Below are 23,720 nucleotides of genomic sequence, written 5' to 3'. Positions count from 1 at the left end.
GGAAGGTACGGTGGGAAAACTAGCGGGGAATGAAGAGCCGAGGGAGAGGTGATCCTGGCCCTCCAATGGGGGCAATCAGACGTGTCTCTAATAACCACACGTGGAATGTGAGCCGGAGCACAGAGATGGGCCAAAGTATGAGAGCAAAGAGGAAGCTGACTTTACTAGTCTAAGGAACAGAGCTGGTAAGACTCAAGGTTTCAGAAAAACAAAAACCTAGACTAAGTCAATGGCGACCCCTGGAGTTGTGCAGTGTCCTGCCTATGTGGTTGTATTGGGAGCTCTGCTAAAATTCTGGGGCGACTCACTTCGGGGACAGCTGGTGGATGGTCTCAGGGAATAAGATATTCTCAAGTTCACTCCCAGCTGAGAAATTTGCCCACTTATGTAGTGTGTTAAGGAATGCTTAGAGAGCGTGGGCTCTCTCTTGACATACCCTAGCTCTCTTGGGTAAGAGGGTAAAAGGGAAAAACACTTTTAACAGTTTTTGTTAAGGTATTTATCTCCCTTTATTCTACATGATATGTTTATATCACTATTTCTTGATTTTACATTTAACACATAACTACTCATTGTGAAAGACGAGGATTTACCTCTGTAACTTATCCAAGCTTTTATCCCCTTGTTCCAATTTTAAATACATAGTTCTGTTGCTTAGTGTTTTTCTTGATTCAATGCAATCTCAATGAAAATCCCAGCAAGTTGTTTTGTGGATATCAACAAACTGATTCTAAAGTTCATGTGGAGAGGCAGAAACCCGGAAGAGTCAACACAATATTAAGAAGAACAAAGTTGGAAGACTGACACTACCCGACATCAGGACTTACTATAAAGCTACAGTCATCAAGACAGTGCAGTATTAGCAAAAGAATAGACAAATAGGTCAGTGGAACACAATAGAGAGCCCAGAAATAAACCTACATAAATATATTCAGTTGATCTTTGACAAACAAGCAAAGGCAATACAATGGAGTGAGCATAGTCTTTTCAACAAACGGTGCTGGAACAACTGGACATCCACACGCAAAAATATAAATCTAGACATCGAACTTACGACATTTGCAAAAATTAACTCAAAATGGATCATAAACCTAAATACAAAATGCAAAACTATAAGGCTCCTAGAAGATAATATAGGAGAAAACCAAGATGATTTTAAGTATGGCAATGATTTTTTAGATACAACACCAAAGGCATGATCCATGAACGAAATAATTTTTTTTAAAAGAGGGTAAAAGGGAACAAATGAATATAAAAAGCAAGAGGGGTCAGGCAAAGGCCAAGGATCATAAAGTCCATGAAACAAGGAATATGATTAACTCAACTCCTCCTTGGGGTTCCCCCACTGAACCCTAGTCTGCCCCACCTGCTGCCCTCTCTCTGCCTCCCATCCTGTCAACCAGGTGTGCTCACTCCTGCCTTTAACCTCCCATGCCCTCTGCCTGTATCTCCTGCAGGACACTTAGCTCTGGCTCCTGTCACAGGGATTGGGGCGCTTGCTTATCTTCTGCCCCATCCCTGGAACTCCCCAAGGTCAGGGGCTGTCTTAGCTGCTTCAGAATCCTCAGAGGCCAGAACTGTGCCTGGTATACTGTAGGTGCTCAAAATGACATTGGCTGGCTGAATGGCAGAATGGATGGATGGATGACTCAAGACTTTACTGAGTTTATGGAAGCAAGAATGAAGAAATGTCCCCCTTTCTTATAAACACACACCATTGGAAACAGGAGGTTTTACTAAGAGGTGAAATGTGGTATTTTTAGATTCTTTTATTGAAGTATCATTGACTTACAATATGATATCATTTTCAGGTATACAGCACAGTGATTCAGTATTTTTGCAGATTATACTCCATTATAAGTTATTACAAAATAATGGCTATAATTCCTTGTGCTGTACAATATATCCTGTTGCTTATCTACTTCATACATAGTAGTCTGTACCGTTCATCACATACCCCTAATTTATCCCTCCCCCCCATCCCTCTCCCCTTTGGTAACCACAAGTTTGTTTTCTATGTCTGTGAGTCTGTTGCTGTTTTGCATATAGATTTTAAAAATGTGGTATTTTAGGAAGAGATTTGGATTTGGGAATCTGACGGAAATGAAATCCAGGCTCTGGAATTAGTTAGCTCTGCAAACTTGGAAATGTATTTTAGCCTTTTTATGAACCATTTCCCTCATCTATAAAATGAAGATAATGATATATATTTCACGGGGTTGTTTTGTTATGGAGATTAAATCCCACAATGTGGTGAATGCACCAAGGAGAATGCCTGGCTCCAAAGTACCCATGAACATGACCTCTTCCCCCATCTTCCCTGTGTCCATTTTGGTCTAAGAGGCCTTCAGTGCCCGTGGTCTCCTTTGTCTCCAGAAACACCCACAAGTGAGCATCACACACAGACACCCACTCGCACTCACTGTTCCTCAGAAGCCCGCTAATGCCACCCCTTCCCATTATTTGTCCACAGACCGGCATGTCTTCCAGCTGAGAGCTCACATGTACCAAGCCCGGGGCCTCATCGCAGCCGACAGCAACGGACTTTCAGACCCTTTTGCCAAGGTCACATTCCTTACCCACTGCCAGACCACGAAGGTAACCAGGGGAACCCACTTGCTTTCTCCCCGCAGCCCACAGCCGAGCCACAGCAGAACCCCCGGAAAGAAAAAAACAGGGGCACGTTGCAAATACTTGTGTCCCTGGGTGTGTAGGTGTTTCAGCATTTCAGACTCAAAAGCATGGGCACAAGGCAGGCCAGACACTGGGAAGGTCTACTGATCCAATGTGATCTGTTGTCGTGAAGCCAGGAGAGCAAGTAACAGAGTTGAAGGAAGGGAGGGAGGAAAAGCGGGATGAGGAAGAAAGGGATCTGGCACCCAGAGCACCTGCCGGAGTGATGGGCACAATGCCAAGTTCAGTGGAATGAACAAACAACTCAGACAACTTGCATGAGGCTTCTGGTGCAGTCTTTGCTGAGGGGTCTTGGTGGGGAGGAAAGCTTTCCTGCTCTGCAGTCAGGAAGCCCTAGACTTTGTACTTCTAGCTGGGGGACTTTGCACACTTTTAACACCTGTGTGATTCAGTGTCTCTCTCTGGAAAATACTACTTCCAGACAGACGCTGTGAGGATTAAAGGAGGTGGATCTATACCTGTTTCCTTGGCTTTCCCCCTTTCCTGTATACTGAGTGCGGACATGTGAAAAGGGGCCCTAATCAGCGCACATCCAATAGGCTGCTTTTCTCATTAGATCGTATTCTCTAAGGATTTACTCTGTTCTCTGAGGATTCACTGTTCTGAGGAGGGAAGCTCCGTAAAGGATTTGCCCACCTCTGGGAGTTAGAGTTAAGACACAAAGAGACCTGAGCTCACGTTCTACCTCATCTACTCTCTAGCTGCCTTTACTCACTAAACCTCAGTTCGTCTTCTTAAAATAGGGCTGTTGAGAAGAAGCAAAAAGTTAAGGGTACAAAGAGATTGATGAGTAGTGGCCATTACATTGGCTGATGTTAAGAGGGCTGACATTTCTCCCCAAAGTGAGGCCATAACCTGGGAGATGGCGTTTTGATTGATGACACTCAGGTTGAGAGCATAACGTGAGCTAGCATCTTGTCAATTTCACCAGCACATGTGGAGCGCTTGCTCTGTGCCAGGTCCCATGCTGGGCTCGGGGGAGCCGGGGGACCAGACTCTGCTCTTTTTTTTTTTAATAGAACTTTATTGGAGTATAATTGCTTCACAATACCATGTTAGCTTCTGTTGTACAACAAAGTGAATCAGCCATATGCATACACACGTCCCCATATCCCCTCCCTCTTGAGCCTTCCTCCCACCCTCCCTATCCCACCCCTCTAGGTCATCGCAAAGCACCGAGCTGATCTCCCTGTGCTATGTGGCTGCTTCCCACCAACCAACTATTTTACATTTGGTAGTGTACATATGTCGATGTTACTCTCACTTCGCCCCAGCTTCGCCCTCCCACCCCATGTCATCAAGTCCATTCTCTATGTTTTCCTCTTTATTCCTGCCCTGCAATTAGGTTCATGGGTACCTTTTTTTTTTTTTTTTAAGATTCCATATATATGTGTTAGCATACGGTATTTGTTTTTCTCTTTCTGACTTACTTCACTCTGTATGACAGACTCTAGGTCCATCTACTTCACTACAAATAACTCAATTTCGTTTCTTTTTATGGCTGAGTAATATTCCATTGTATAAATGTGCCACATCTTCTTTATCCATTCATCTGTCGATGGACACTTAGGTTGCTTCCATGTCCTGGCTATTGTAAATAGAGCTGCAATGAACATTGTGGTACATGACTCTTTTTGAATTATGGTTTTCTCAGGGTATATGCCCAGTATTGGGATTGCTGGGTCGTATGGTAGTTCTATTTTCAGTTTTTTAAGGAACCTCCATACTGTTCTCCATAGTGGCTGTATCAAATTACATTCCCACCAACAGTGCAGGAGGGTTCCCTTTTCACCACATCCTTTCCAGCATTTATTGTTTCTAGCTTTTTTGATAATGGCCATTCTGACTGGTGTGAGGTGATATCTCACTGTAGTTTTGATTTGCATTTCTCTAATAATTAGTGATGTTGAGCAGCTTTTCATGTGCCTCTTGGCCATCTGTGTGTCTTCCTTGGTGAAATGTCCATTTAGGTCTTCTGCCCATTTTTTAACTGGATTGTTTGGTTTTTTGATATTGAGCTCCATGAGCTGTTTGTATATTTTGGAGATTAATCCTTTGTCTGTTGTTTCATTTGCAAATATTTTCTCCCATTCTGAGGGTTGTCTTTTTGTCTTGTTTATGGTTTCCTTTGCTGTGCAAAAGCTTTTAAGTTTAATTAAGTCCCATTTGTTTATTTTTGTTTTTATTTCTGTTACTCTAGGAGGTGGGTCAAAAAAGATCTTGCTGTGGTTTATGTCAAAGAGTGTTTTTCCTATGTTTTCCTCTAAAAGTTTTATAGTGTCTGGTCTTACATTTAAGTCTTTAATCCATTTGGAGTTTATTTTTGTGTATGGTGTTAGGGAGTGTTCTAATTTCATTCTTTTACATGTAGCTGTCCAGTTTTTCCAGCAACACTTATTGAAGAGGCTGTCTTTTCTGCATCATACATTCTTGCCTCCTTTGTCGTAAATTAGGTGCCCATATTTGCGTGGGTTTATCTCTGGGCATTCTATCCTGTACCATTGATCTATATTCTTATTTTTGTGCCAGTACCATACTGTCTTGATTACTGTAGCTTTGAGGTATAGTTTGAAGTTGGGGAGCCTGATTCCTCCAACTCCGTTTTTCTTTCTCAAGATTGCTTTGGCTATTCGGGGTCTTTTGTGCTTCCATATGAATTGTAAGATTTTTTGTTCTAATTCTGTGAAGAATGCCATTGGTAGTTTGATAGGGATTGCACTGAATCTGTAGATTGCTTTGGGTAGTATAGTCATTTTCACAATATTGATTCTTCCAATCCAAGAACATGGTATATTTCTCCATCTGTTTATGTCATCTTTGATTCTTTCATCAGTGTTTTATAGTTTCCTGAGTACAAGTCTTTTGCCTCCTTAGGCAGGTTTATTCCTAGATATTTTATTCTTTTTGTTGCAGTGGTAAATGGGACTGTTTCCTTAATTTCTCTTTCTGATTTTTCATCATTAGTGTGTAAGAATGCAAGAGATTTCTGTGCATTAATTTTGTGTCCTGCAACTTTACCAAATTCATTGATTAGCTCTAGTAGTTTTCTGGTGGCATCTTTAGGATTTCCTATGTAGAGTATCATGTCATCTGCAAACAGTGACAATTTTACTTCTTCTTTTCCAATTTGAATTCCTTTTATTTCTTTTTCTTCTCTGATTGCTGTGGCTAGGACTTCCAAAACTATGTTGAATAAGAGTGGAGAGAGTGGACATCCTTGTCTTGTTCCTGATTCTAGTGGAAATGCTTTCGGTTTTTCACCATGGAGTATGATGCTTGCTGTGGGTTTGTCATATGTGGCCTTTATTATGTTGAGGTAGGTTCCCTCTTTGCCCATTTTCTGGAGAGTTTTTATCATAAATGGGTGTTGAATTTTTGTCAAAAGCTTTTTCTGCATCTATTGAGATGATCATATGGTTTTTATTCCTTAATTTGTTAATGTGGTGTATCACATTGATTGCTTTGTGTAGTTTGGAGAATCCTTGCATCCCTGGGATAAATCTCATTTGATCATGGTGTATGATCTTTTAATGTGCTGTTGGATTCTGTTTGCTAGTATTTTGTTCAGGATTTTTGCATCTATGTTCATCAGTGATATTGGTCTATAATTTTCTTTTTTTGTAATATCTTTTTCTGGTTTTGGCATCAGGATGATGGTGGCTTCATAGAGTGAATTTGGGAATGTTTCTCCCTCTGCAATTTTTTGGAAGAGTTTGAGAAGGATGGGTGTTAACTCTTCTCTAAATGTTTGATAGAATTCACCTGTGAAGCCATCTGGTCCTGGACTTTTGCTTGTTGGAAGATTGTTAATTACGGTTTCAATTTCATTACTTGGATAGGTCTGTTTATATTTTCTAATTCTTCCTGGTTCAGTCTTGCAAAATTGTACATTTCCAAGAATTTGTCCATTTCTTTGTGGTTGTCCATTTTATTGGCATATTGTTGTTTGTAGCAGTCTCTTATAATCCTTTGTATTTCTGCAGTGTCAGTTGTGATTTCTCCTTTTTCATTTCTAATTTTATTGATTTGCATCCTCTCCCTTTTTTTCTTGATGAGTCTGGCTAAGGGTTTATCAATTTTGTTTATCTTCTCATAGAACCACCTTTTAATTTTATTGATCTTTGCTATTATTTTCTTCGTTTCTATTTCATTTATTTCTGCTCTGATCTTTATGCTTTCTTTCCTTCTACTGACTGGGTTTTCTTTGTTCTTCTTTCTCTAGTTGTTTTAAGTGTAGGTTTAGATTGTTTATTTGAGATTTTTCTTGTTTCTTGAGGTGAGATTGTATTGCTATAAACTTCCCTCTTAGAACTGCTTTTGCTGCGTCCCATAGGATTTGGGTTGTCGTGTTTTCATTTTCATTTGTTTCATGTATTTTTTTATTCCTTCTTTGATTTCTTCAGTGATCTCTTGGTTATTTAGTAGTGCACTGTTTAGCCTCCATGTATTTGTGTTTTTTACAATTTTTTTCCTGTAGTTGATTTCCAATCTCATAGTGTTGTGGTCAGAAAAGATGTTTGATACGATTTCAATTTTCTTAAATTTTCCAAGGCTTGATTGTTACCGAAGATGTGATCTATCCTGGAGAATGTTCCGTGTGCACTTGAGAAGAAAGTGTATTCTGCCACTTTTGGGCGGAATGTTCTATAAATATCAATTAGATCTATCTGGTCTATTGTGCCATTTAAAGCTTGTGTTTCCTTATTAATTTTCTGTTTGGATGGTCTGTCCATTGGTGTTAAGTGGGGTGTTAAAATCCCCTACTATTATTGTGTTACTGTCAATTTCTCCTTTCATGGTTGTTAGCATTTGCCTTATGTATTGAGGTGCTCCTATGTTGGGTGCATAAACATTTATAATTGTTATATCTTCTTCTTGGATTGATCCTTTGATCATTATGTAGTGTCCCCAAGGACCCATGCAGCCTGGAGGGGCCTTGGAGCAGGGGGAACCAGCTTGGGAGCTCAGCAGGCTCCCCAGGCCCTCCGCTCCTCTCCCACTCCTCTCCTGCCTCTCCTGATCTCCCCGGCCTCAGGGGAGCCGATCTTGTCTGGCCTCCACTGCTCCTCCCCCCTCGGTCCCCCTCCGTCCTACCGGTTCACTCTGGGGTCCCTCCTGTCTCCTTGGGTGTCAGAGTTTCCCACCAGCAGCCGGCAGTCGCCCTAGTTGTGTGGAGACGCTAACTCCACGTCTTCCCACACCGCCATCTTCCAGACTCTGCTAGTGCACAGTGTATGATCCAGTGGACCTAGGCAGTGCTCTGTGCAGATGAGTCAGCCACGCTGTGATAAACCCCATAGTACTGAACCTCCAAGAGCCACAGGGAGAGAGGGGTTAGCTCTGCCTGGGAGGGAAGTTGGGAGAGACCTCAGAGGGAAGGTGACTGAGCATGAAAACGAGAAGACTTCAGACTCCTTTCTTCTCCCTGTGTTTTGAGAGGTAGTACATAGCCCAGAGGTTAGGAGTATAAACTCTAGAGCCATAGTGCCTGGGTTCAGGTCTGAGCCCTTCCATTTATTGGCTGTGTGACAGCAAAATCCTCTTTGTCCTCAATTTCTTCATCTGTAAAAAAGGATGGTGATATTGTATATACCTCCCAGAGGGTGAAACACCCAGTACAGTGCCTTGTTTATAACAGCTCCTGTGTGACTGCGTTATTATTGCCATTGAGGCTTCCCACCAAAAACAAATGGGATTCTCAAAGGGGGATCCCTGGGACTTCCCTGGCAGTCCAGTGGTTAAGACCTCGAGCTTCCAGTTCAGGAGGCACAGGTTTGACCCCTGGTCGCGGAACGAAGATCTTGCATGCCACACAGTGTGGTTTAAAAAAGAGGGAGGGTGCGGAATCCCTGGAGGCCTCCTCTGCCTGCACAGCTGGGGAGTTCCAAGCCCTCAGAGGTGATCTCAGGGCTCTGGGTGGGGTAGGGGGTTTGAGTGAGCTCCCTTGGCTGCTATGTAATTCTCCTTCTATTTTGCATCTCCATACAGTGTATTCATTTGATTTAGATGCGTATCTCAAAGGAACAGATGACATTTGTTTATCAAATAATCATTTGAAAGGGAAAACAAGTTCTGTTGAACCCTGGACTTTGCCTCCATACTTTTGAACCAAGTACCTAGTTTTTGCTAATAATAATAGCTGTCATTTATTAAAAACTCCCTCTGTGACAGGCATGATGTTAAGCATTTTGGTTACGTCTAACTGCAGCCCAAAGGTGAGTATTATTAGTGTACTCATTCTGCAGATGAGGAAGGTATGGCTTGGAGACTCTGTATTTAGAAGATGGTAGAGCCAAGATGGATACCCAGGTTGGTCCAATTCCCAAGTCATTTTGCTTAACCACTCTGCTTCTGTTTTGGTAAGAAAGGGTTCTGGTTTCTCTCTCCTGTTTCAGTGTGTGCTGCCTCGGTGGGACTGATCTGTGTGTGACATGCCCCACTCGTGCATTCTTCAAGGTGGGGAAGGCTGAGCCTGGGGGCCCTGCAGTCATAGCTGAGGTGGTCCACCGTACACCTGGTAGCACTTCTCTGAATGGACCACGTGTTGCTCAAGGAGAACAATCTCTGAAGGGAGGGTCCTGCAGCCAATCCTTTATAAGTGACTTAATGGTACAAAATCTTTCAGGAGGGGAATCAGCTATTCCAGATGCCACTGAGGATGTGGAACTTGGAAATCTTGTGATGATAGGATAAAGAGAAAGGGAGATGGATCCCAAAGAGAAAGGTTTTGGGGATAGAAAGGGAGAAGGACTATGTGGCTGAGAGGCTTAGAAGAGAAGGACAGGGGATCTTAGAGGGTGGAAGGCATGGAAGCTGAGATTTCAAACAGTCAGACTGACGCTGAGTCCTGAGGACACCGGTGGTCTCTTGTTAGATACGAGTTACCCTGGTGACCAACGCTGGCACATGGTAGGTATTCAGTAAATGTCTCCTCATTTATAAATGAGTGTGGCTGGGGTTGGGGGGGGGGGGACAGCAAGCCCTTACTGAGCACCTACTGTATGCCAGGCACTTAATACGCTTTATCTTAGACAGTGGTCATAACAACTTTACAAGGTGGGTGCTAACCCCATTGAAATGAGTAAGACTAAGGATCAGAGAGGTTAAATCACCTGCCCAAGTTGGACATAGGCAGGTGGTAAAACTAGGGTTCCATTACAGGGGGTCTCTGATTCTAAAGCCACGCTCCATCCATGGTATCTCACTCCTTCTTCAAAGTGTTAAATTTAAGTGTTACCATAATCTCTCCAGCAACGTCACCGAACAAGTTTATAAAGCACAACTCCTTAAGGAAGCCCCGAGGAAGTGAGGTTAGCTGTGCTCACCTTGGCAGAGAAGTGGGAGAATGTATTTTGTTTGGGTGAACCTTTCAGTACCTCTCGAAGGTGGCCACATCGTCCTTTTAATCATGGGGCAGGCCAAAATCCACTCATTTATTCATGCAAGTAGCTATTTAATACCTGCTAAGCACAGAATGCTGTGTTAGTGCCTAATACTGAGCCTAGCACTTTGAAGGAATAAATATATGATGAATGAAAGAATGAATGCTGGCCTCTGGAATCTTATCAAGTGGCAATTATAGCCCAAAGTGCCAAGGACGCCATCAGAATATTTCTATAGGAAAGATGCTGTGAGAATCATAAATTGCTTTGGTGTCACACTGTTGGGTGCAGGTTGCAAAAAAGATCACATTTCTATTTTCAAAAGCAACATAAAAACACATAGTTCTTTGTGATGTCAGTCACCGACACAGGGGAACTTTGCATTGCAATGCCTTAACTGCTGTTCATAGGTTGGTTGAAGCCATTCTTTTCCTGTCGAAAAAATTAAGATTTTTCTCTGAAACGTTATGTTCAAAACCTCACTGTGTCTGAGACATAAAATACTCTAAAGGCAAAAAGCAAAGAAGGAAGGAAGTTGTGGAATGCATATTTTTATGACTCATAAAAAAGAACAATACAAATATTCTTTCGCAACCACAGTGCAAATGATTTAATGCCATGACTAGAAATGGCTCTTGATGTAAAACTCTGAGATGACAGTTTTATTTGGGCTTTGGAATCTAAGCAGTAGTTAGTTCAGGCCAGATCTCTCCAATCCCTCCTGGAGAGAATGGTGAGAGGTAAGAGTGGAGTGCAGAGGTGGTGTGGAAATTTCCTCAGGACCCAGCAGGCTCTGTGCAGTCTGTGCTAACCTGAGAAATCACTCATTTGCCTGCACAGAAGACTGTGACTGTGGCCTCTTTCCAGAACTGGCCTCACATATGAATGCGGCAGTTTCTGCCTAGGTACAGGCACCCATACTGCAAGCAACCTTAGCCTTTAGCTCTATGAAAGTGACATGTTTCTGAACATCCAATTAAATAGAGGATGCAAGCTCATTACACCCTACCTTCTGAAGGTACCACCTGAATGGCCTGGCAGGGGGCTCTGAGTCACTTCTGGGTGAGACACTCATGGTTCTGAGCCAGTTATGTGGGCTGTTGTCCTTCTTTGTCCTTGGGTTTCTTCATCTGCATAATGGGTGCAGCCATCTTCCAATGCCACAATTTGCTATGGAAGAAAGAATGATGTCATGCAAAATGGTGAAGGTTATTTTGAAGACCCTGATCAGTTCAATGCAGTCAAATAAATATCCACAAAACAGTACAATTCCATGTAAGGAATATTAGATTGAAAATCCACTTTCGAGTATTTGATGACAAAATTTTATTTGTTCACAGTGAAGAATCACTAGATCTTCCCCATCCTCAGTGTGCCCTTTCATAAAATGGAGATAATATGAGCATCTACTTGGTGAGGATGGTTGAAGTTAGCAGCCTGCGCTTTGGTGCCAGATGATCTGGGTTGAATCCCAGTTCTGCCACGTGCTGGCTCTGGGCAAGTGAGCCTTGGTTTACATTTCTACCTCCCAGAATCGTTGGGAAGTTTCAGCAAGACAGTGTATGTGAAGTACCACAGCCAGTACACAGTACATGCTCAATAAAGGGTAGCTGGTGTTATCATCACAGCACCGCTGGGAGGATTGAGTTGGAATTATGCTTGCAAATAGGGTGGTAATCAGGTGGGAGTTCTACTCATGAAGCTTATATAAGCTCCTCCAGCGTAGGGAATCTGCATCCCTAGCATCTGATACTCAGTAGTACATCAGTTTCCGTTGTTGCTTGAATGTTGAATAAGTGAGCAATGATGATGAGGATGTGTCCTCTTTACCCTTCATGGAGCACCCTCCAACCCAGTCGAGTGATGGTTTTGCTTTTCTTTTGGCCCCAACTTCCAGGTCATTCCCCAGACCCTCTCCCCGACCTGGAACCAGATGCTGCTGTTCAATGACCTGGTGCTGCACGGAGACCAGAAGGAGCTGGCAGAATCCCCACCGTTAGTGGTGGTGGAGCTGTATGACAGTGACACAGTGGTGAGTGTCCCAGGGCTGCGCAAACTGTGCCTTGCTAAAAACTCCCTGTTCAACTAACTTCCTTTATTTAATCAGCCTGTGACTATGTCCAGAGGCAGTCCTCACCTGGGAAAACACTGATTTACAGAATCTGGGAAATTGATGATGATCATTTGCTTTACTAAAGGGTTTTTTGCTTAGATTTCCCTTTGGATTGCAATTAAAATAGAATCTGGTTCACAAAAGTTCAGTCCACATATACTTCTTCAGGAATATAATTATTATACCCAGCCCCCAGCTAGTTCTATACCCTATTGTTGCTTAATAAAAATGTCCATGCCTTTTAAAAATAGAACGTCTTTACTGATTTCGCCTGGTTGGAAGGAATGGATATATTGTCACTGATTCAGCATTTGTAACTGGGCCTTTTTTTTTTTTCTTTGGTTGTTGCTTCTGAGCCCTGAAACAATGCATTCAGCTCTATCTCATTTCTGTTATGATGTTAGCCAAACCTCTTTCTCTCCAAAGATGTCTGTGTCCTGAAACAGCAGATTCAAAAGCTTACTGGAGGGTTTTTCTTTAAATTAAATTTATTTATTTATTTATTTATTTTTGGCTGTGTTGGGTCTTCGTTGCTGCATGTGGGCTTTCTCTAGTTGTGGTGAGCGGGGGCTACTCTTCGTTGTGGTGCGCGGGCTTCTCATTGCAGTGGCTTCTCTTGTTGCGGAGCACGGGCTCTAGGTGCGTGGGCTTCAGTAGTTACAGCTTGCGGGCTCTAGAGTGCAGGCTCAGTAGTTGTGGCGCACGGGCTTAGTTGCTCCCTGGCATGTGGGATCTTCCCGGACCAGGGCTCGAACCCGTGTCCCCTGCATTGGCAGGCGGGTTCTTAACCACTGCACCACCAGGGAAGCCCCACTTTGTTAGTTTTTAAGTGTGACTGAGCTAAACCCATTTCCACCTCAACCAAGGCTTCCTTCTACAGCCGGGAATGCAAATGCTTGTTCGTGATTCCAAAGGCAATGAAGTAGTGCAGGTACTAAAACCCAGCCTCAGTCAAAGAAAATGTGGGCACTGCCCTTGGACTTGGAGGTCATTTATCCAAGAGTTTTCACTCAATAAATATGTAATGAGTGCCTGCCCTGTGCCAGAGGATACAGCAGTGAATAACCAGGCAATTCTGACTGCATGGAGCTTACATTACAGCAGTTCCTGAGATAAGTAGCAAAGCAACCCCACGCTCCAGCCCCATGCTGCTTGTGGGGGAATGTGGACTTAGGCTCCTGGGAGCAGGGATGAGGAAGAGGAAGGAGGTGACCTCATCAAATAGTTCTTAGAGAAACTTACCTCCTATACATACATACAAAGCTATTCTAATACCCTCTCTTACTACCGAGAACAATAGGGCAGAATTGCTCTATTACTTAAACATGCTGACCTTAGTCACCATCACCATCATCACCATCATCACCACCATCTTCATCACAGTACTATGGATTGAGCACTTATTGTATACCAGTCATTGTGGAAAGCACATACATCATTACATTAATCATCATGGCCCTGTGAACAAGGCCCTATGCTCTTTTTAAGCATGAGGTTCAAAAAAGGTTGAGTAACTGGCCCAAGACCATAGATCTCCAAAGCAGTAGATTTGGGAACTCCAACTCACGTTTGCCTGGACTCCAAACTTGTGTTCCCAGCCACAGTGGTTCCCTGCTCTGGAGATCTTTTGGAATATTTGGTGCCACCTTATTTCTTCTTTTCCCCTTCAAGTGTACCCTGGGTGATTATTTTTACTTTATTCCACTGAACTCAATACACTGAGGAAAGGGGTAACCCCTAAGATAGCCTTGAGCCAGGAAGCCCCTAAGATGACCCTCTTAGGGTTTTCCCTGAGAGCCCAGATGGATTCTGCTGCTCCCCAAGGCTGTGGGAAGAAGTGAGAGGGGCTTAGCAGAAGAAGAGAGTGAGATAGTAGCAGGAGGGAGACACTGAGGCTGACAGTCTTGTGAAGATTAATTACAAAATCACACTGACGCAGATCAGAACCAGGTAGATGACCACCAGGGACAAAAATTCACTTCTTTTCTGCCCTAGGGGAAGCCAGAATATTTGGGTGCCACCGTGGCTGCTCCTGTTGTGAAGCTAGCCGACCAGGGCTATGAGCCCCCCAGGCTGTGTTACCACCCCATCTTTTGCGGGAACCTTTCTGGAGGGGACCTCCTTGCTGTATTTGAACTGCTGCAGGTAAGTGAGCCAGAAGTGATGTCTGCACTAGCCGTCTATCTAGTCTACCTGGCCAGAGAAGCAGCCTCATGGGAAGTGCATGTCCATCACGTTATGCCTGGTCCCTCCCTGCTGTCCTGTGTCTGGACATGGCTCCTTCTGGGGATCTGGGAGATGCCATTTAAGAACTCAGCTGACGGGTTGTTCCCAGAGCCTCTATGCTGCAAGTCAGAGTCCCAGGATGAAAGGTCCATATGGATTTGGCCAGCAATGCTTGAGCAGCCCTACGCGTCAGACCCTGAGCTCCATACAGACTACAGGAGGATATAAAAGGGGAAGGGAGCAAACGTTTGTGGACACTCCCATGTCCCCTGTGTTGTGTTTGCTGCCTCACATACCTCTCATCACTCTGAAACCTCCCTCAATCCTATTGAGGGAGGGATTATGATTCCCATTTTGCAGATAGTAAACTGAGGATTAATGTAATTGACTGATTTACCTTGTCCTGCTGCTAGTCGGTGGTTGAGCTGAGAGCTGAACTTAGACGTTTAAAGTCTTCTGCTCCTTACACTGTATCACAAAGTTTCCCAAAGACATCGAGTTCTTAGTCTGTCCCACTAAGACATCGGGGAATTTATGAACATATGTCTAGGAGGACTTTTTCAGAAAGCAAATGCAGGATACTTAGGGAGGGAAGCTGAGCCTCTCAAGTCTGGCTGTCCAGTCAAGGACCAAATGGGACAGAGTGATGACCTGCAAAGAAATGACCAGGTGGGCCTGTATCAGAGAGATTTCTCTCCCTGACCATCCCAGTCACTGAGGGCAGGTGGCACTTACCCTTTGGGTCAGATCAATCCCTCTCTAGGAAAGCACAATTTCCAGAAATCCCAATTTTAAAAGATCTCTAGTAGAGAAACTAGAAGACAAACATTCTCAAGATGTACCAAATGAGTAAGAGGGAAGGTGCCGGAGTTGGATCCCATGAATATGGATCTCATTCCCACCACGTACTGGCGTGCGACCGTGGGTAAGCTACTTTATCTCTCTCTGTTTGACCTGCAAAACGGAGATGATAATTAACCTGCCTAAAGTGCCTGGTGTGGAATCAACACTCAACAAATGCTACCTATTTTATTATTATTAATATTATTATACCATGGAATATTAAAGCAAAACATCTAGTCCCATCTATTTATTCAGGTGAAGAAATTGAGCTGGATAGAACGGTAATGGCTTGCTGGATATGGCAGGTCGGAGCCTAGAATCCAGGTACACAGATTCCCCTGGGAGCTGAAGAGGCTGAAGAGCATTAGAGGTCGGGAACAGCTAGCTCCGGGGTTAGACGCACTTGTACTCAAATCCAAACTGCCCAGGTGTGCAGCCTGGGAGTTGCATACGACTACAGAGATGAATTCTGAAGTGCACCCAATCAGCCTTTGACTGTCGTCTGGTTTTTGCTCCACTTAAGGAAGAACTTTTTAAGGCTGGAGTGGCTGCCTTGGAGAAAGAGCAACCTCTCTCAGGGAACTGAAGCTGGATGAGCTCTTAAAGGGACAGAGTAGCAGGATCACAGGCGTCAGCTCCAGCTCTGTGATGGTTGTAGTCTAGCAGGGGAGGAGAGATGGACTAGGGAAATCTTTGTCTTACAAGTCTTAGCTTCTAAGATTCCAGGATGATCAACCAAGTGAGAGTCTAATAGAACCAGCTCTCACCAGATAGATGTGTGTTGCACAGAAACATGGACTGTCAGCCCTGAAAAGGATCTTCAAAATCAGCTGGTCCAGTCTTTCCTTTATTGAGAGTCCAGGTGATTTTAGGCTGTCAACGAGTCAAAATCTTAGGTTGAAAAATCTTAGGTTGTCAAAATCTTAGGTTGAAACCAGGTAGAGCATTAAATAACAGTGAATTAATGTCGAGGGAGTGTCACCTTTTTTTCCTCAGGTTTATTGAGATATAATTGACATATAACGTTGTGTAAGTTTAAGGTGGGCAACATGATAATTTGATATATGTATATATTGCAAAATGATTACCACAATAAGGTTAATGAACACATCCATCCATCACCTCACATAGTTAACCTTTTGTGTGTGTGTGTGTGTGTGTGTGTGTGTGTGTGTGTGTGGTGAGAACTTTTAAGATCTACTTTCATAGCAACTTTTAAGTGTACAATACAGTATTGTACCTGTAGTCACCATGCTATGCATTAGATCCCCAGAATTTATTCATCTTCTAACTGGAAGTTTGTACCCTTTGACCACCTTCACCCACTTTCCTCACCTCCCTACCCCTGGCAGCCACCAATCTACTCTCTGTTTCTGTGTTTGTTTTCTTTGTTTTAGATTCCACATATAACTGAGATCATACAGTATTGTCTTTCTCTTTGACTTATCTCACTTAGCATAATGCCCTCAAGGCCCATCCATATTGTTGTAAATGGAATTTTGCCTTTTTGGATCCTTCTAACTACTTTTAGAAGAAAGTTTCATGCCCATCTGTGAATAATACGTTTCTTAACCTGCAACCTTTCTTTTTAAGAAAGCATAGGCTTCAGCTTCAATGCCTCTAAAGAAACATCAATGTTATCTACAAGAACATTTCTCAAAGTCTGCTTCTTGGAACACCGGCCCCTCCAAACATAGTGAAAAGAAATTTTAAGAAATGCTACACATGACATATTCCAATAACATTATTTTGTTTTCGTTGGTTTTCTTTTTAAAGTTACTTTCCATTGATGGCCAGTGGTACTTGTTTTACGTAGCAACTTGAAGTTTCCTTTCTAAAAATGAAATTATATCTAATGAAAATGTTTACTAGATAATAACACAGATGGTAAAAGTGGTAGAAGAATGACTGATTTGGGAAAACCAGCTTCAGTACAATGCTTTCATTTTACATGTCAGAAAGATGAGGCTCCAGGTTAACTGGATGGGATTCAGTCAACTGCTCTTTTCATTGCATGAAGCTTCCGGAAGGGAGTCCTCTAATCCATCAATGAGGGGCTGGACCAGCTGATCCGAACAGGCCCTCTGAGGGCCTGGCTTTCTCCCAGTTCCACGGTCCCACCTCTGATCCTCCCTCCCTCCCTCCACAATGAGCTGGGCAGACTAGTTCGAGATACTGCTGCTTCCTGACAGCGGGGTGTCGGAGGCAAGCACCCTAAGAGACACAATTCATTAGGGTTTCATTAGGACTTCCTCTCAGTTGATTACGTGTGCAAAAATTAATTTGATCATCAATGCCACTGTCTCAGCATGTGGATCTCCTACACTCCGGGAAGGCGGGAGCTGGAAAACACCTTCATTTGTCTCCAGCGGCTCTCACTTTCCATCTGTGGGTGGTTTACCTTCAGCCCGTCTGTCTCCATTACTGAAAGGCTTCCCTGTCTCAGAAGAAGTGTGTAGTACCTGGGTTCTTCAGTGCCCCAGACTGAATTCCTTACCTCCATTTTCCTCCTCTACCCAGCTAGCTGACCCTGTTTTCCCAGTCCTGGCCCACTGCCCCCCTGTTCTCCTAGACTCTCTGCCTTGAGAATTCAGACTCAGCTGTAATTCTTCACTCTGGGTTTGTATCCACGAGCAAGCCAATCATTCCAGCCAGGTGACTGTCCCTTGTTCCCATAGACCCTCGTTCGCATCAGGATTGTTCCACTGGCCTCTTTCCTGGTCTCCTAGCTTCCTCCTCTTTCTTGTTTGTTTCATCCTTCGCATTCCTTCCAGAACACAAGTCCACCATACCACTCTCCTCTTTAGACATCACCAATGGCTGTCTGTTTCTTATCTCCAGGAGCATTTCCCGAAATCTGTATCTTTGGAACACGAGTCCCTCTAAATACAGTAAAAAGAAAGTTTGGGAAATTCTTCATATTATGTCCCTCTTGGGACTTTGAAATGCCCATTACCAAAGTAAAGACTCTGATAAGTCAGCTATAAAGAAACTTTTGAAATTTCTTTCTTTTTTGAAATTCAACATTTCCCAAATGTTTGTGAGTACAAATATTTTCTTTTTGCATGGTAACTCTTAATATTTCATGAAAAGAAAATCTAGCCCATAGGAGAATGTCAGATTTCCATAGCTTAGCATTTAAGCTCTCCCCAAATTAATTTGTCTTCAAGCTGCCTTTTCAGGCTCACATTGCAGCACAATTACTCTGCACATACTGTGGCCTCTTTACAGCAGACTATTCTGAATTCTCAGACCTCACCGCACAAATGTGCTCCTCTGCTTTTAGCCATGCTGTCACCCTATTTCGAAATGTGTCCCTGCTCTGCCGACTCCACCCCCTGCACTCTATTTACCTGTTTAGGAAACTGATCATCCTCACAGTTCAGGACAAGAGTTGCCTCCTCCAGGCAGCTTCCCCTCCCCCACCTCAGTCAAATGTTTTCTCCTCTTCCATCCTATGTCACTTTGCCTCTTTTTCCATTTAATCCAGGCTTTTTTTTTTTTTTTGGATTTATTTATTTATTTTAATTTTTGGCTGCATTGGGCCATAGTTGCAGCATGCGGGGTCTTCGTTGCGGTGCCTGGGCTTCTCTCTAGTTGTGGCGTGCGGGTTTTCGCTTCTCTAGTTGAGGTGCACGAGCTCAGTAGTTGTGGCGTGCAGGCTTAGTTGCCCCGCGGCACGTGGGATCTTTCTTCCCTGACCAGGGATCGAACCAACGTCCCCTGCATTGTAAGGCAGATTCTTTGCCACTGGACCACCAGGGAAGTCCCAAACCTAGGCTTTGATAAAGGCAATTGTTTATAGCTTGTCTCCCTTAATCTGTAAATTTTTTGAAGACAAAGGCCCCAAGACGAGCAAAACACATGGTACTTTTAAAAGCACGTCCAGAGGCACCATCCCATCCTGTGCCACCATCACAGCTGTTTTTGTGGCTTTACGTTTGGAGCCACAGGAGCAATTGGCTTTCTCAGGGAGGCGATGTTTTGCAGCCTGGATCGCTCACCTCCTCACCGCCCCGCAGTGTTCACCTCACCTTTTCCCGCTCCTTTATCTGGTTTGGTTCGTTCTGCAGCTTCATTATCTTGAGCCTACTTGGCATTCGCAGTGACTGCTGTCTTCTTTTTCTGGGCTTTCTTATAATTAACTGAACCACATCTGCCATTGCCAGCTAGAATACGTCTGTGAAAAAGAAATGGTGATATGTTTGTGCTTTGCAGGTTTTGATGAGCAATTAGGCTTTTTCGAGCATACAGAGCTAATGTGTGTCAGCCAATAAACATTTATCAAGAACTCACTGGTTTTGGAGCATTACTTGAGAGTCTGAGAATAATGAAGTAAACAAAGGCTTCCTCTTGGCCAAGTCAGGCAAACTCCCCCAGCGAGGAAAACCTCCTGCTCCAATGTTTAATAGAACATCTGGCTCCTGAGGGACTTGAAGGGTCAGCTGGCCCAATATCTGAAGCCCAGAGAGGGAAAGGCACTCATGCAGGGTCACACAGCAGAGCCTGGTTTCCGGGCTCAGTCCACTAATTTCTGCACTAAACCTCCAGAGAGGACACACTGTGTTCCAAGGACTGAAGATTAGGAGAATGGCCACAGTGGCTGGGACCAAATCAGGGTGGCTTCTTGAAAGACGTACATGTTGAGCCAGGTCTTGAAGGTAATGTGGGGTGCCCCACAAATGAGAAAGGCCCTCTCCTTAGGAGACTTTCTAAGTCCTTTGTGTGAGATTTCAATAAAGCATAGCAATTGTCCTCTTGTGGTTTTGTTAACTCCAAATGCACAGGAAATAACACCTTTTCCTGGAGGTCTGCCTTCAAAAGACTTCATTTTCTGTTTCACTGATTATGACTAGTCTCTATGTGATTAAATCAATTTCTTGTAGTGCACAGTGGGGGGATAGTTAAGTCTCAGAGATTTGGAATCTGATCAGAGCCCCTTCTCTATTCTACGGCTGTAATTCCCCTGTCATTTTTTTTTTTTGACTGAATATGTATACTTTAATGACAGAAAAAAATTAGATTTCAGCCATTTGTAAAATACTTGCATTTATCCTACATACTCAGAACATTCAACCATTACTTTACCACTCATAATTTTTCAGTTATTATTTAATGTCTATAGGTTTACTTATTTCCTATTTCTATAATATCTGCAAACATTTAGATACCAGAGATTTTTTTAAATGTTTATTCCTATACATATACTGCTTATATTCTTTAATGAATAAATCATCTGCAAAGGTGTTACTAGAAGTTTTTGCTTCCAATATTGTCAGATAACATTCAAAACACTTCAAAGGTTTAAAATCCTACAGAGTACATTTTTCTGACCACTCTGTAAATCACGCAATACTTCTACAACAACACCATAAATTCAGCAATTAAGGAGACTACTTCTAAATTACCCAAAGGGTAAAGAATAAGTATGAAGGATATTAGAAAATATTATGAATTGAAAACTTGCTTTTCCAAAATTTTAATATGAAGCTTTAAAATTAATTTATTGTTCTTTTTAAACTTCAGATAAGTGTTTATGTAATTAATTTTCAAGAAAAAATGAAAAGAATGAAATACAATGAAGTTATGAGGATCTATCTGTCTTTTTTTCCTCTCCTCTATACTGTGAGCTCGCTGAAAGCTTATGAAACTATTAATTTGTGACACATTGTGAGTGCTCACTAAATGTTGATTACCCTTGTGAACGAATGCATTTTTAAATTAAGAAATTATTCACTGTGATAAAATGCATCATCTTGATTTACATTTTAAGCTGGAAACATTCCTTTGGTTAAAACAGTGACAGTCTTGCCAATGAGGTCATTGTGTGGCAGCGTTCATTTTCCTTACCTCTCCCAATGTCTAACCAGCGCTTGATCCGTGTGGTAGGTCCCCGCGTCTGGGCTGCAAGGGCTCCCTCCCCTCGACCCACCCGATGTCACCCAGATCTACCCTGTTCCTGCCAGCATCCGGCCAGTGCTGAGTAAATACCAAGTGGAGGTATGGGGCCCGGAAGGACTGGGTTGTTCTTTGGGACTAAAGGGCACTGGTGCATTGCAGTCATGCCTGCACTGTGTCCGGGGACTTGAGGGGTGGGAAGGAGACGTAGCTGATGGGACGGAGCCACAAGGAGCTGCCCCATCCTTTCCTGGAAGAACACCCTGTGGTTCTCAGGCTGGCACGGCTGACCTTCCCACACCTGAGCCACACCTGCTGACTCCTGCCTGGGCCTTTGTGTGACAGCCCTGCCATCCTCTCCTCAGGTTCTCTTCTGGGGAGTCCGAGAAATGAAGAAGGTGCAGCTCCTCTCGGTGGATCGTCCCCAGGTCCTCATCGAGTGTGGGGGGCATGGAGTCAAGTCCTGTGTGATCCAGAGCTACCAGAACAACCCAAACTTCAGCGTCCAGGCAGATGCTTTCGAAGTGGTGCGGGTCTCTCCCCTCCCCTCCCCCACCCGCTCATTCCCTTCATCTCCATAGATGCGACCCACTCCTTCCTGAACCTGACTTGGGGAGATGTTTCAGAGTTTCAGATGCCCCACTACTCACAAGAAAGAACAGTTTAATTCCGTAAAAAGCCAGAATTTCAGAATGGGATAAAACAGACTTTTGTTGTTGTTTTGTTTTTAAAGGTTCTGGGTGTAGATCATATAGTAAATCAAAGAAGGTTGACAGTGGTTCCCAAAGTGTGGCCCCCAGTTTATCAGCATCACCTGCGAACTTATTAGAAATGCAGATTCTCAGGCCCTGCCCCAGAACTACTGAACCAGAGACTGTTGGGACTAGGGGGTAGGGCCCAGACACCTCTGGTTTAACAAGCCCTGCAGGTGACTCTGATACACACTGGAGTTTGGGAACCACTGGCCTGAAGATACTGTCACAGAACTTACTACAATGGTTAGAGTTTTAAAAAATTATTTGTACATAGCGTGTCAAAAGCAATGTTTGACACCTGTGCTTTTGTTTATTTCAACACTTTTTTGTGCTCTGATTTGGAACCAATTGTGAAGTCAAAGTTTGCTTTGTCTAACCCAGTCAGCTCCAATGGACACAGATTCTGAATCAAGAAAGACTAGAATTAAAGAACGCGTACTGTGTTTGCAAACCTTCCACATCAGACTTTGTTGAGCCTCGGGGTTCACCAGGGTAAAGAAATGGATGGGGTGCTGGCCCCTCACGCTCAGCTCCATCTTAAATGGCTCAATTCTCATCTGCTTTATATCTTGGTTCTGGATTAATGTTCATCTGAGATGAAAGTTCGGATAAATACAGTAATGACAAAGTAAGAGGATTGAAGACTACTGCCATAGAGAATTTGGGAGTGTGTGATTTTTGCGATTTACACCTGGGGTGAACTGTTAGTGCCGTCCCTCCTATGTTGGGTAATGACTCCCTGGCTTGAGAAGGCATTGCTCCAGACTCTGGCAAGCTGCAGGGGTGACCTGGAGGGAAAGGACAGGCAGGGACAGAGGAAGGATGGGTGCCTGGCTTGCTTTGGTCCTACCCCCAGGCAGGTCAGCCCAGGCAGTGCCCCACTTCACCCCGGCCTCTCCCTGCAGGAGCTGCCTGAGAACGAGCTTCTGCACCCACCCCTGAGCATCTGCGTGGTAGACTGGAGAGCCTTTGGGAGGAGCACCCTCGTGGGAACCTACACCATCAACTGCTTGAAACAGTTTTTGTGTAAATCCAGGGAGCCCCTTGCCCTCACCTCACAGGTGGATGGAGCCCAAGTTGTGCAAGGTAGGAAGCTCCTTCTAGATTCTAGCGCCGTGGGCTACAAAACCGTGGTGCCTGCAGGATCTTTCTGAAGAATTTCCTGCGGTCCCCTCTACTTCTTAGCTGCCTCGTTCTGACTTTAAGCTTGACATCTGGGTCAACTCCTCTAAGAAGGCTTCTTTGAATGTGACTTAAGCTCCCTCCTGCCCCTATACCCTGACATTTTTCTTTGTTTGATGTTACTGTAATTTCTTCTGTTTTGGATTTCAGGTGCAGAGTCAATTACGCTTCTCACTTCATGCTGTACAATCATCACTCGTCTGTGCAAGGCTTCTGTCTCATTATATCCACTGCCCCCCAGGCCTTATTCCCAGTCTCCTCCCCACTGTGGGCCCCGCCTCTGCTGATGCTTGTAAAATTTAAATCTATTTAATTGATATATTGGTATGTGATATGATACGATAATCTTCATTTGGTTTTCTGCTACTCAAAGCTATGTTTTAAGATCTATGCATGTTGCCGTGGGTACTTTCCCTTGTTACCATGACCTGCTGCATCTACCCCACTTCGCTTTTGTTTTCCCCTCATATTGGACCACTGGGCTGCCTCCAACTCCCCACTTCCACAGAAAATGTTGTGATGAACATGCTGTGTGTGTTTGCTGAGGGCGAATCCTGTGTGGGATTTTCTTTGGAATATACACCCAGGAGAGAGATTACTGGCTCGCAGGGAATGTGTACATGTAAT

At 43.7% G+C, this 23,720-nt stretch overlaps 1 protein-coding gene across 1 annotated transcript in view; it reads left to right on the top strand.

The window, feature by feature from the left end:
- Positions 1 to 23,720, top strand: part of FER1L6 (fer-1 like family member 6) — a 124,496-nt gene that overhangs the window by 57,927 nt on the left and 42,849 nt on the right. The window contains exons 20-25 of the mRNA XM_036829851.1: positions 2,474 to 2,598; positions 11,974 to 12,108; positions 14,185 to 14,334; positions 21,148 to 21,258; positions 21,522 to 21,683; positions 22,817 to 22,997. Of these exons, the coding sequence (XP_036685746.1) occupies positions 2,474 to 2,598; positions 11,974 to 12,108; positions 14,185 to 14,334; positions 21,148 to 21,258; positions 21,522 to 21,683; positions 22,817 to 22,997 (864 nt within the window). The remainder of the gene's footprint in view (positions 1 to 2,473; positions 2,599 to 11,973; positions 12,109 to 14,184; positions 14,335 to 21,147; positions 21,259 to 21,521; positions 21,684 to 22,816; positions 22,998 to 23,720) is intronic.

Source organism: Balaenoptera musculus, chromosome 17 (assembly GCF_009873245.2).
Source record: "Balaenoptera musculus isolate JJ_BM4_2016_0621 chromosome 17, mBalMus1.pri.v3, whole genome shotgun sequence".
Classification (NCBI taxonomy): Eukaryota; Metazoa; Chordata; class Mammalia; order Artiodactyla; family Balaenopteridae; genus Balaenoptera; species Balaenoptera musculus.
Note: the sequence above shows the minus strand (reverse complement) of the source record. Positions and strands in the feature narration are given on the sequence as shown.